This window comes from Ostrea edulis, chromosome 7 (genome assembly GCF_947568905.1).
Source record: "Ostrea edulis chromosome 7, xbOstEdul1.1, whole genome shotgun sequence".
In the NCBI taxonomy this organism is placed as follows: domain Eukaryota; kingdom Metazoa; phylum Mollusca; class Bivalvia; order Ostreida; family Ostreidae; genus Ostrea; species Ostrea edulis.
The window spans coordinates 48,435,865-48,450,386 of NC_079170.1; the positions used below are offsets into that span (position 1 = coordinate 48,435,865).

The 14,522-nt window shown below is 35.4% G+C and overlaps 1 protein-coding gene across 1 annotated transcript in view; it reads right to left on the reverse strand.

Moving 5' to 3' along the window:
- Positions 1–14,522, reverse strand: part of LOC125656457 (serine-rich adhesin for platelets-like) — a 106,725-nt gene that overhangs the window by 47,383 nt on the left and 44,820 nt on the right. The window contains 7 exon segments of the mRNA XM_056145735.1: positions 606–725; positions 1,138–1,269; positions 3,765–3,890; positions 4,512–4,640; positions 5,676–5,804; positions 6,855–6,983; positions 12,306–12,443. Of these exon segments, the coding sequence (XP_056001710.1) occupies positions 606–725; positions 1,138–1,269; positions 3,765–3,890; positions 4,512–4,640; positions 5,676–5,804; positions 6,855–6,983; positions 12,306–12,443 (903 nt within the window).

Genomic DNA, 14,522 nt, shown 5'->3' on the forward strand with positions numbered 1-14,522 from the left:
CCTTAAAACTTATATGCCTTCCAAAGTGCATATACTGATGAAAGGCTTTATATAATATGTGTATCAACATTGAAAAATATGACTAATCTGGACCCATCCTAGAGTCAAAACCCTGGGTTTTGACCATCTTGCATTATGACCTAAGCATGTCCACAATTGTATAATACTGACCTAATAAAGGATATAAATTATCTACCCCAGTAATATTCAGTCAAAGCCCAAATCTGTTCTCTTGCATTTTATGATATTGTGAAACTGTCATTTTAATCTGTTCTATTGCATTCTATGATAATTTGTGAAACTGTCATTTTCTTTGATATTCCCCAAGATCCAGTTGCACAAAGGTTTGTTAATTCTAACTGACAATTAAATTGTCATTAACTCTTACGTTTATATAACATTAACTGGACGTTAACTATCAGTTAAACTTAAGTAACTTTTGTGGAATTGAGTCCTGAGGGATAACTGCTGGGATGATGCCAAAACATAATGATGTATCACTTACTGAAGAAAATTTAATGTCTCTCATACACACACTAAATTGATACCTCTACACATCCTCCTTTATGATATAAAACATCCAGGTGAAACACTGTAATACTTACCTACACAGGTTTTGTTAGTACTATCTAGTACCATACCAGTGGGACAAGAACAAGTATCTATCCCATTAACTCTTCCACAAGTATGGCTGCATCCATGGTTACTTTCACACTGATAAATGGCTGCAATAATAAATAGATAAATAATCTATACGCTATCAACCATTTTCAAGTTTCATAGTCCTTAAACAAATTACAAAGTGCATGAGCACTGCAAATCTTAGTTTTTGAACAAGCATGGAATTTTAGGATCAGCCATGTTTTTCAATTTATTTGCTTTAAAGTCAAGCCATTTTTTAATATGCAACAAAAGGTTCTTCTCAACATTGAAATAAAAATCACTGTTTCAATGGTGACAAATCTTAATTGTAAGGTTCACTCTGATTGGTGATATTTACTAATGCATACATTAAATGAATTCTGTAAGCTTTTGTGTTGGAGGAAAAGGCACCTATGGCAATATCATGGGGGAGCACTGTATACACATGTATTCTGATTAATCATGCACACAATATCAAGGATCAGTAATACTTACATTGACAAGTTCTTCCGTCCCCTTTAAGGCGGTAGTCAGTGGGACAGGAGCATGCGTACCTTCCCTGAGTGTTTGTACAAAAGTTGTTGCTATAGCAACCATTGGCACTAGTGCTATTACATTCATTTACATCTGGAATAAAAACAGACTAATTGTTGAAACTGATCAAATAACTAAGTCTTACAAATGAGCCAGGATAATTTAATTCAAACTAGCATGTCTTTTTTAGTTATCTTCACATACACATGATGTAAGTATATAATATTATTTTTGAAATGAAACACTGCATAAGGCCCTGTTGCAACTGTTAATGATATAGCAACTATGCACTAAGGATACTTCTTCAATTTAAAAAAAGAATCATTAATTACAGACTACGACTTAGGATTGACTTAAATATCAGCTCATTAATGACAATTATATATATACAGTAGTAACCACATTGTAACAACATCTATTATAATGCATTGTTTGTAAACATTAAACTGCACCTGGAAAACTTCTCCAAGTATAAGTGACATATTTCCACTGAAAGTAGTTCAAATAAAACCTAAATTTGATCGGTAACTATAATCAATATGCAACAATATACCAATTCAATATCTGGCCTGGGTTTCTCGAAAGAAAGAAAAATAGGTCCATGGGCCACATTGCTCATCTGAGTCACCTTGGCCCATATTTAAAGATTTTCCCTAGTATATATTTGCATGTAAAACTTTCATCATTATGGCCACAACCTACCCCCACGGGCCATGATTTTTACGAACTTGAATCTGCACTATGTCAGGAAGCTTTCATGTAATTGTAAACTTCTTTGGCCCAATGGTTCTTGAGAAGAAGATTTTTAACGATTTTCTCTAAATATTTACATAAAAAACTTTCAACCGCTATTGTGGCCCCATCCTACCCCCAGTGGTCATGATTTAAACTTGACTCTGCACTATGTAAGGAAGAATTCATGTAAATTCTAGCTCTTCTGGTCCAGTGGTTCTTGAGAAGATATTCAAATGACCCCACCCTACTTCTGCATTTTCTTAAACATTATCTCCCCCTTTAAGGGGGCATGGCCCTTCATTTGAACGAAACTGAAAGCCCTTGACCGAAGAATGCTTTTTGCCAAGTTTGGTTGAAATTGGCCAAGTGGTTCTGGAGAAGAAGTCGAAAATGTGAAAAGTTTACAGACAGACAGCAGGTGATCAAAAAAGCTTACTTGAGCTTTCAGCTCAAGTGAGCTTAAAAAAAACCCAACTAATAGTTAAAGAATATAATTAATAAGAAAATTCTTATATCCAAGGGCTTCATCTATGCTGAAAGTGTTTATAAGAGTAACACTGATTCTGTAACTCGTGAATATACAACTATACATAAAAGATCAGCTACATATCCGTATGCAAAGTGAAAAAATCTAGAAAATAAAACTACGATGGAATGACAGAAAGATGTCAAGACTGCTTGGCCATCTTATGACTAGGGCAATTAACATATGTTTCCATGCAGTAACACCTTCGAGAATAAGTTGCATCATTAAGGATTCATTGTGACTTCCCATTAAGGAAATAATTTATCATTAGGTGTTCATATATCATAAGTGGTTGTTATTGTGCTTATTATCATGAGTCAGTAGAGATTTGCCAACTTAACCACAATGAATCATTTATTTTTTCTTTCTTTTGATTTTACTTTGGCTTTTCCTAAGCACCTTTAGAGACCTGGGCTGATATATTTCCTAATATTCCATCAATTGTACACTAGTTGCTACAAGGGTCAACTATACTCAAGTATATTATATATATATATATATATATATATATATATATATATATATATATCTACATGTACTTGCATAATTTATGCCAACAATCTTTTCAGGCATACAATATACAACATCTGCAAAACTAGTTTCATAATACTAATTCATCAAGCAAATATGCATATACTGTTAAAAGATTTATGTTCTTCTGAGAATTTTTCATCGATACCGAGATGTCACCAGCTGTAGGTGAAGAAATATAGACCTATTCCTAATGCGCGGGGCTATAGCAGTGAGGGTTCTTTAACCTGCCAATGCATGTCTTAATATGGGACCTCTGTTGTTAAGATTATATCCAACAGACCCATGATTCATAATGCTAAATGTATTGCTGAGCATTTAAGGAGCAATCGCTATCAACATTTCTGTCTGAAGTTTGACACGGCCATGGTAAAAACAGGACTCAAAGTCACAACCTCTTGATTACAAATCAAAAGCAAATGGGTGTCTGATTACCGCAGAGGTAGTGCTCTCGCTTCTCACCGTTGCGACCTGAGTTCGATCCTCGTGATCAGCAGGGGTTGTACGTGAGAGGGTATGGCGGTCGCCCACTCGGACACGTGGGTTTCCTCCGGGTACTCCGGTTTCCTCCAACATAAATGACCCCCTAGCGCAAACATCCGTGCATCAAAGGACCCCATTGGAAATAAGGTATCGAACTTTCATGGGTTATTCTTGGTATTTATATATGTATGTATATCCCGAAAAAACATTTATTTATTTATTTAAGCACTGATCTGATATGTACTACATGTAATTAACATTTGAATGAAATGTATCACACATACACACCAAATGGAAGATGTCAGATACCTACCGTTACATGTAAATCCATCTGCTGCCAATGTGTAGCCACTCAGACAGGAACAAGTGTAGCCTCCAATGCTGTTTGAGCAGGTCTGGGTGCAGTTGTTTGTTGAACTTGATGCACACTCGTTCAAATCTGACAATTTCAGAATCATGTGAATTTATACCATATATATTCAATTATAACTTATTTACATGTAATTTACATGTAGATCCATTACATTTAAGAAATTAATTTCATTTTTGAAAATACGCAAGGGCATAAACAACGATGCTTGTTAGCACCTTATGAAAATATGCCGGTGTAAAGGGTTGTATTAAAGGTCTGAATATATAAGCGTGTAATAATGCCAAAGATATTTTAATGTCATCAGAATCAATTTGATGGCATGGAAGGTATCCAAAGCAATAGGACAAAATGTGGTTGAAGCAGTTTGATCCCTGAAATTCGAGTTTGTGACTACAAAATCAGTAAAGGTTATCCACTCTTCAGGGGCTGCCAGTGTACCAAGTTCGATGTTTGTCAAGCAAAATGTTCTTGGAATATTGAGAAGACAACATTTGATTTATTGACTGACTGATTTCGTCTACTGACTGACTGGTGTAAACCAATATGGCCCCTCGTTTTAAAAGAGGGCATAAATATGATATATGATTTACCTTACCAAACAACCATCCCTTATTGTCTATCCTGGAGTTACAGAATCTACATGAGGATGCTTTTATTTAATTAAATACATTCCAAATATTTACCAACCTGCACACACAAATCCATTTCCAGTAAAGCCTTTGTTACATGAACAAGTGTAGCCTCCTGGGGTGTTACTACATGTTCCATATTGTCTATCACAGGAATTGGTGGAAACTGAAGCACATTCATTGTTGTCTGAAAAAAGTTCTTATTCTGAATTCAAAGTCATCATAGTGCATGTATGTCTATACCATAAATACAAGGAAAATTTAACCCTAATGAAAACTTGGGATTTTATAGTATTTCATGTTTTGAGAACACCAGGTTGTAGAGGTCATTAGTAATCATATTATTCATATTCCTGAGTTTTGGCAGACAAAGCCCTTTATAATGGTAGACCCACACAAAGTCCATTGAATTCGACACCTAAAGCTGGGAGTTGTCTCAATAAGTAAAATATTCTCAGAAGGACATAGAACAATAAATTTATTACAGTGAACACAGCAAGCTCTAAATATTACAACAGAGAAAACTTGAGTAGTATACACATTAATCCAACAAATTAAAAACTCTTGTAATCTTATATTGACAGTCCGATATCTTGCTACATACATGTCAGTTTGACCTTAAAATCAATAGAGGACATCAAGTTCTTGGGGGAACCAGTGTAACAAGTTTGATGTCTGTCAAGCAAAGGGATCTCAAGATACTGAGCAGACAATATCTTCCTATCCCCAGAGTAGATTGACCCATGACCTTGTGATCTCAAAAGCAATAGGGCCATTTACTCAAAAGCAGTATAACAAGTTTATGTCTGTCAAGCAAAGGGTTCTTAATGAGTGGACAACACCTGGATTACCGCACCGACCAATTGACTAACCTACAGGTCCAAACCAATTTACCCCCTTTCTCAATTAATATTAGTACATGAACTGAATTTAAGTAATTAATATATAGTATATATATAATAATAATAATATTTTGCTCCTCATGCCATAAATTTAACAGAATTCTCATTGAAAATTCTAAGGCCCACTTAGCTTTGCTAATTATGTTTCAAAAATTTCTAGTACAGAAATACATTGGTTACTCAACTTACTGGCTTGCCAGTGTTTGCAATTCAAGAAATTCTTAAGACATCCTGTACACTGTCTCAGATTAAGGCACTTTTAAAAGGCATTACATCCCTAAATAACTTATCCCTATATATACTTGCCCAATGTGACTTACCACTACAGCCATATTGACCCGATTTAGAGTAGCCTGAGGGACATGTGCACACATAACCTCCCTCATTATTCCGACAGGTGGCAGGACTTGTACAGTTGTTGCTGCTTGATGATGCACACTCATCAATGTCTGAAAAGATTAAGTCAAAGAAGTACTCCAGTATCAATTCCAAACATTAAGAAAATATCAATCTTCAGAGCGTAAAAGGAAAAATATATTTTATCATGACCATCATAAATTTTCAGCTATAAAATATACCAAATTCTTTTTTTAAAATGACAAAGAGGCCCATGGACAACAATGCTCACTTGAGTCACCCCGGTGCTGCTGTTCTTCATCAGAATATTTTCAAAAGATTTTTTATACCCCCCCCTTTTTTTTATTCCCATGAAACATTTTGATCCCTTATTGTGACCCAACCCAAGTCCCACAGGTTTACAAATGACTTAATATAACTAGTCATGGTCCTGTAGTTCTAGAGATGAGGATATTAAGACACCCCATCCCCCTCAAGTATTTCTCAGTAGAAATCTAATGGAACAAACTTGAATAGATCCTTTACTCAAGAATACCCTACGCCAAGTTTGGCTGAACAATGGCCCAGTGGTTCTGAAGATGACATGGTTGTGAAAAGCTCACGATAATTACTGGCAAATTTCTATCAGAAATGTTCACTTGAACCTTTGGCTCAATGGAGCTAATAAAGCCCAAGATTTCACCTACTTTTTCTATAAAAATCTCCTAAATATTCCCCAAGTCAATTTACTTCTTTTACCGTATATCAACTTTTTCGATATCTCCGTGTTAAGGAGGTGTACTACATCGTAATAATGGCCGACTTCCTTCAAAACACAGATGAGACCATAAATATCAGCAGGTTTTTTTTATTTAAATGCGCCTATATCTGAGTAGCTTAGTAGGTTAGCGTGTCAATTGCTGAACTGTAAATTGCGGATTCGAGTCCAGTAGGGATATTTCACTTTTTTTCCCATATTACCGGTACTTTCTATTAAAACTGCATTTTTTGACTAAATAAAGTGAATTTGATGGTTTTCAATTTCAAAATAGTTGTACATATCCTCCAATTTTCATCCACATCAAATTTCTTTGGTGTAACATTCTCCTTAACTGATCCTCTTGAAAAACTCTACATGGTAGATTGCCTTGTAAGTTACCCACCTGCACAGATGAAATTGTTGAGTGCCCGGTATCCTGATTTACACTGACACTTGTATCCCCCTACTTGGTTGACACAGTCACTCTTGGCATCAACACAAACATCAGCATTAGTGGCACACTCATCAATATCTGAAATATGAGTGTATAGATCTTTCAATCACTGAGTCTAGTTCATATGATCGAATGTGATTTTCAATTCTTTCAAATACTTCTGCATCACAAAATCATAGTTTAGACAACCATTGTAACATTAACATTTTAATCAGTGACTTTGATTGCAGCAAAAGACCATGATTAAAGGTCATGATTTCCTGTTTGATCATACACAACTTCTGTGCCATCTGATCATAATCAATCGCTGTGCCTAGTATGATCTTCAAATAATCCTCCACTATTAAGTTATGACTCACTTCTTTTTTTTTCCAACGAAAATTACAATTGATGTAGCTGGTAAAAACGAAAACCAAGATGGCGGCGTGATATAATACCTTGTGAATATTTTGTTTATAGGAAGACATTTCTTCTTATTATTATTATAGATATTTAAAACATCGAGTGCCTGTGGTTTCAACACCTCATGATATGGAACATTTCATGTGGGAATGTGAAAAATAAAACTTGATTAAAAGGATAATTTGTTTGCTTTTACCATATTGATTAATTTTGCCTATTTCCATTCAGAAACATAAATAAAAGTTAAAATTTCACTTGAAAAACATGTCAAATATGTGTATGAAATTCATGAACTTGACCAAAAAATGGAGAATGACAAAAATATCCATACATTTAAGAAGCTTGGGGCACATTTTTCTGATAGTGATGGACAATACATTTAAAAACTGAGCAGAACAATCAACCAATGTAAAGAAAATTCATGCCACACATCAAAACAACACTTGATTGTAAAAAGCCATTTAACTATAAATAGAGAGAAAATAAATTCTCTCACCCGTGATGTGTAACAAGTACGTCTTCTGTAAATTAAACTCAACTCCAATGTGGTGTTTTAAATTATGCATGTCTCATTTTGACTGAAAACCAATTAATAAGAAAACAACTGAACAACAGCAGACTTAAACAGTATACATCAACAGTCTAGCTAACCTTCAACAGTATACACTAACATTCTAACTAACCCTCAACAGTATACACTAACAGTCTAACTAACCCTCAACAGTATACACTAACAGTCTAACTAACCCTCAACAGTATACACCAACAGTCTAACTAACCCTCAACAGTATACACTAACAGTCTAACTAACCCTCAACAGTATACACTAACAGTCTAGCTAACCCTCAACAGTATACACTAAAAGTCTAACTAACCCTCAACAGTATACACTAACAGTCTAGCTAACCCTCAACAGTATACACTAACATTCTACCTAACCCTCAACAGTATACACCAACAGTCTAGCTAACCTTCAACAGTATACACTAACAGTCTAACTAACCCTCAACAGTATACACCAACAGTCTAACTAACCCTCAACAGTATACACTAACAGTCTAGCTAACCTTCAACAGTATACACTAACAGTCTAGCTAACCTTCAACAGTATACACTAACAGTCTAGCTAACCCTCAACAGTATACACTAACAGTCTAGCTAAGCCTCAACAGTATACACTAACAGTCTAACTAACCCTCAACAGTATACACTAACAGTCTAGCTAACCTTCAACAGTATACACTAACAGTCTAGCTAACCTTCAACAGTATACACTAACAGTCTAGCTAACCCTCAACAGTATACACTAACAGTCTAACTAACCCTCAACAGTATACACCAACAGTCTAACTAACCCTCAACAGTATACACCAACAGTCTAGCTAACCTTCAACAGTATACACTAACAGTCTAGCTAACCCTCAACAGTATACACTAACAGTCTAGCTAACCCTCAACAGTATACACTAACAGTCTAGCTAACCCTCAACAGTATACACTAACAGAGTAACAGTCTAATAGTCCAGTCATTCTACGCCAGATTGTGCTGAACCTAGAACTAATTGCAACAGAAATGTTTTTATGTTTTTTGGATAGCTTATAGTGTCCTTTATGGTATATTAAAAATCGCCATCAATTGAAATTTGCATTATATAGATTTTTTAGGTAAAAATCACGGATTTTGAAGAAAAATCGCAAAAAAATGGAAATCATAAATACAAAGCTTTAGTCTGAAAAATAGTCCATTTTAGTTATTTGAAAACTAAACACTGCATCATAAGGAACAAAAATTTAATTTCTAGTACCATACATACGTATTTTATGGGACAAAAACGTCATTTTTGGTGAAAATTAGACAGAAATGTGATTTCCAACAGCTAAGATTGATAATTAACTCTCATAAACATGACAAAGCAAGTTCTATTTTGTAAGCCTCTTAGATAACGTTTAACAAAGTTATCATAATGTTTTGATTCACAGCTATCTTTTACATTTCATCTTTATTCCTATATCTTACTGTTTTTAATATTATGAATCCTCGGAATCGGAATCTTCATTTGGGCTAAAATCGTACACGCAAGTTGTGCCTCGACACTCGGTACATGCTAGTGAGCATTCTAGTCCATGTTTTCTGCAGTTGCAACGTTTGGTATCACAACTGATTTTGCATCTACATAAATTGTTTTTAAGAGTTCGTCAGGTGCAGGAAGCATGGCTGATCTTACAGGTAAGCACATATTCCCTTCAATGGTCCACCCAAAGTCCGTCAAATTCATGTTTTCGTCATTACCAGTCCATAGATAGAATGCTCTAAGAGAATGATATTTTGTTGCATTTGACGTTGGTGGAAAAGTGTGCACTTCAACCGATGTTGTACATGTAATTCCTAGGGCTATTTATCCTTGAAATGTTATTTTAAATTGAATATACACTAAAATTTTCCCTCTCCGCCACACTGATCTATAGGTTAGAGCGTTCGAATCCCGGGCGTGACAGAACTAAGTCGTTAAAATAGGTAGTGACAGTTCCATTGTCAAACGCTCGGCATCAGGTGTGAATGTCACGGGTCTTCGGAGATGACCTTAAAAACGGATGTCCCGTGTCACAGTAGGTGTGGCACGCTAAACAACCCTCACTGCTCAATGACCGTAATTACCAAGCAAAGGTCTAAAGTTGAAGCCCTTCACCGGTCTTGGTGACGTCTCCATATGGGTGAAAAATTCTCCCGAGAGACGTTAAACAAGAAACAATAAATCAAAATTCTCTCATATATATATGCCTCACGGCGGGTGTGACCGGTCAACAGGGGATGCTTACTCCTCCTAGGCACCTGATCCCACCTCTGGTGTGTCCAGGGGTCCGTGTTTGCCCAACTATCTATTGTGTATTGCTTGTAGGAGTTATGAGATTGATCACTGTTCGTTATCTTCACCTTGCATATATCTGATAAAGTTATTGTTATGCGAATTGCTACTCTAAAATTTTATTTAATGGCGCATTAAAGCATCTCATATCATTATAAAGTATGATCTCTCGCCATCAAAAAAGTGATACAATCTCTAAATTATCTTATATGATATTTTTGTTATGAAATTATATATCATATGAGATACTTTAACGAGCCAGGTAAAATTTTGGTGTAGTGATCCACCTTAAGGTATTACCTGTAAAGCTAATTTCTCAACAAAGAGAAGCACCACAACATATATAATTTTTATTTATACATCTGTATAGTACACATACCTTTTGTTACAGAATATAAATTGTAATTTGCATAATGTCCTGAATGTCTTGTCGGATACCCACGGCTGATCTCGTCTTTTACTCATCTGATGAGTAGAAGACGAGATCAGCCGTGGGTATCCGACAATGTGAATGCAGGGCCGTAGCTAGAACGAAATGATGTGCATGCCAAAGGAGGCAGGAAGTCTGGAGGGTCATCTTAACCCCCTGCCTCTCGTGGGCCCTGGACGAAACCACAGTAGGAGCACAGATGTAAAGTTCCAGAAGCTATTGGGGTTTAGCATTTTCTGTTGTCAAAATATGTATATAAAGTAAAACTTATACGGTACCAATTTTGATGCACCAGATGCGCATTTCGACAAACAATGTCTCTTCAGTGATGCTCAAAAACAACAACAAAGTGAACAACACCCCGAGTTTGAAATCGCTTAACAGAATTTCTAAGTTTTACTTTCTTGTTAAACAAGCGTTCGGTAGATTTTCTCTTTCAAAATTGCAACAAATAATTTATTGAATATCAAACAAAATAATATATAAATGTTTTGACATTAATTAAGAAGTATTTTCTCGAATAAAATGGAAAAACGTAAATAACGAAATTTCTCGGTACCTTTTTGTTAAATACGCGTTCCATAGATTTATTTTTCGTCTGCATCCCCCTTCTGTCGGATTTCGAATTATTTTGGTACGGAATACTTTTGATTATGATCGTCTGAAGTTAAACTAGAATATCCTTGACTAAATATCATTTGAAATACGCCCAATATTGGTTAAAGACGGATAAATAACGGTTTTATATTACTTTAGTGCATTATGGATGAGTAGCGTCTGTTATGTATGGATTTCGTGTTTATTTAAAGTAAATAAAAGTTTATCGGTGCTGAATTATGAGGTATATCAACTAAGATATGAACTATTTGTACATTTGTATATAAAACTTACGAAAAAAAATTCAATTTCGACTCTTTTTAAACCATGATTTCCATTGTCTTGCTATCTCCGGAATTTTTTTTTTTTTATAAAATTCGGAACTGGTTATGGCGGCCCAATGGCGTTATTTTCATTTAACAAAATTAGCAACATTTAAAAATTGTTATAATTTTACTTAGACAAAATATTTATGTGGCGATTTTTGATGGGGGTGTTCTAGGGATATAGTTCAAAGTTTTTACGCATTTATTTTTTCTGTTGCAATTTGTTCTGGGTTAATTAGTATTATGACTGGACTATAACTAACCCTCAACAGTATACACTAACAGTCTACCTAACCCTCAACAGTATACACTAACAGTCTAGCTAACCCTCAACAGTATACACTAACAGTCTAGCTAACCCTCAACAGTATACACTAAAAGTCTAACTAACCCTCAACAGTATACACTAACAGTCTAACTAACCCTCAACAGTATACACTAACAGTCTAGCTAACCCTCAACAGTATACACCAACAGCCTAGCTAACCTTCAACAGTATACACTAACAGTCTAACTAACCCTCAACAGTATACACTAACAGTCTAGCTAACTCTTAACAGTATACACTAACAGTCTAGCTAACCCTTTCAATGTATTTGTTCACCAAAGTGTGATGTGGACTTCTTCCATGTTGGATGTAGATTCTTTCATTTCTGAGAACCTTGGGTATAGCTAAATAGATGAGCATTCTGTCTCCAACAAACACATATATCAAACACATCTTTACCACAAGTTTGCTCCAAACATAAAACTAATTTTATAATTTTAATATGTACATTACCTATACAGTATTTTGTTGCATTGAGGGCATAACCGTTGGGACAAGTACAGTACACCTGGCCATTAGACACGGCACATGTTGCTCGGCCGCTACCACCATCACAGGTTGCTCTTTGTTGTGCTGTGCACACATTTTCAGCTTCAAAAATATACAAAATAAATTGTGGTCATTATACATGTAATTAAATAAAAAATTCATTACCATGATTACTTTTGACACAAGAATACAAATGTCAGCAGACATTATTCTCAGTCTTGTTGGACTGCTCACCATTTTGAAACTTTACCTTTGAAATCCCAGTTCTGGGTGTTTGTGTAAGGACCTATCATGTGGTATGTGTTATACTTAACTTTGACACCAGTCTGAACTAGAACTGTCCTAATGGGACTAATACCCCCCGCGGGACATATAAGATGATGGGAAATATTTAATGCAAGCACATTGGATATTTTCACATCATCTACAGGTCAATCAATGTGAATGCAGAAATGTATATTCTACAGTACAGCAGTACATGAAATATTAAAAATATGCTTAATATAAACAATGAATACTATTTGGCACATTTTAGGCTGTATGATTGCAAATCCCTGGTCAACTCTTCTAGTCTTTAGTTTATATTCACTTTGTTAAAGATCATTATGTTATGCCAACTTTACTTTGTCATTGATTTTGTCAGTAAATAAATGACATTAGCTCAAGTATTGGTATTATTGTAATCTTTTCCACTGGTATAACAACTCTAAGTAGCTGCAATAAAGGCAGTTTACTATGAATCCCATTGCCAGGGATAGTTGAGATTATAAATACTATATGACAAATAAGTATTCAACACACATGAGCCACTTTATGTTTTACCGAGAAGTCACAAGATTGCAGATACAGTATGTAGATGCCAAACCCCAAAATGTCCGTAACTTCCATAACTGTTAAAATATTTCAATGAAAATAGAAGATGAACAACTACATTATATATATAAGATGAGAATAAAGTTTGAATCAAATCTGTTCAACGGTATTAAAATTAAACTCTGGACAAAGTGTGCAACCTCAAAGATGAAAAGAAAATGTGCGTAACTTCTATAACTGTTACAATATTTCAATGAAAATAGGAGATGCACAACTACATAATATATAGAAGATGTCCATAAAGTTTGAATGAAATATGTCCAGCGGTATTAGAAATAAACTTCGGACAAATTGCGTCTACGGACAAACGGACGGACAGACGGACAAAGTGATTCCAGTATACCCCCCAAACTTCGTTTGCGGGGGGTATAATAATTCTGAAGACTGGATGAAGCTAGGGGATGCTTACTCCTCCTAGACTCATGACCCTACCTCTAGTGTGTGCAGGGGTCTGTGTTTGCCCTATACTCTCAAAATTGAATTCTTTATGAAATTGATCACTATTCATTATCTTCACTTTCATACATTTACATTCACTGCAGAATCTTTTCTCATGAGTTGCTTTTGAAATTGATATTGCTATCATCCTGCAATTAATACATGTTAGTTGCAAACAAGATGTACTGTGAGCAATGCTCACTAAGAATACCCCCGCTTACCCCAATCTCCCAAAGGGTGTTGTTAAAAGGTATACATTACCTCTTTCCTGAGTGTCAAAATATGGTATGCCTTTGTAGAAGAAAATGGAAGATATAGTCCGAACACAAATCCATGGCATAAACCTATAATTTTGACCTTGAGATCAAAGGTCAAGGTCATAAAGAGGTCATGAACTTACATGACACAGATTCTCATGGTGATACACCCATGTCTTATGGTATGACTATATTACAACCCTATAATCAATTTTGACCTTGAGGTCAAGTTCAAGGTCATATAGAGGTCATGAAGGTATTCGACACATCGTCTCATGGTGATACACTCATGTGTCAAATATGATATGCGTATGTCAAAGAACAAAGAAGTCATGGGTATGACACGAATCCATTGAAAAACCTTTAATTTTGACCTTGAGTTCAAGGTCATATGGAGGTCATGGAGGTATATGACACATCGTCTCATGGTGATATACTCATGTGTCAAATATGGTATACCTATGTCAAAGAACAAAGAAGTTATGGTCCGGACACGAATCCATTGTAAAAAACCTTTAATTTTGATCTTGAGGTCAAGGTCATATAGAGGTCTTGAAGGTACTCGACACATCGTCTCATAATGATCCACCTGTGTGCCAAATATGGTATGCCT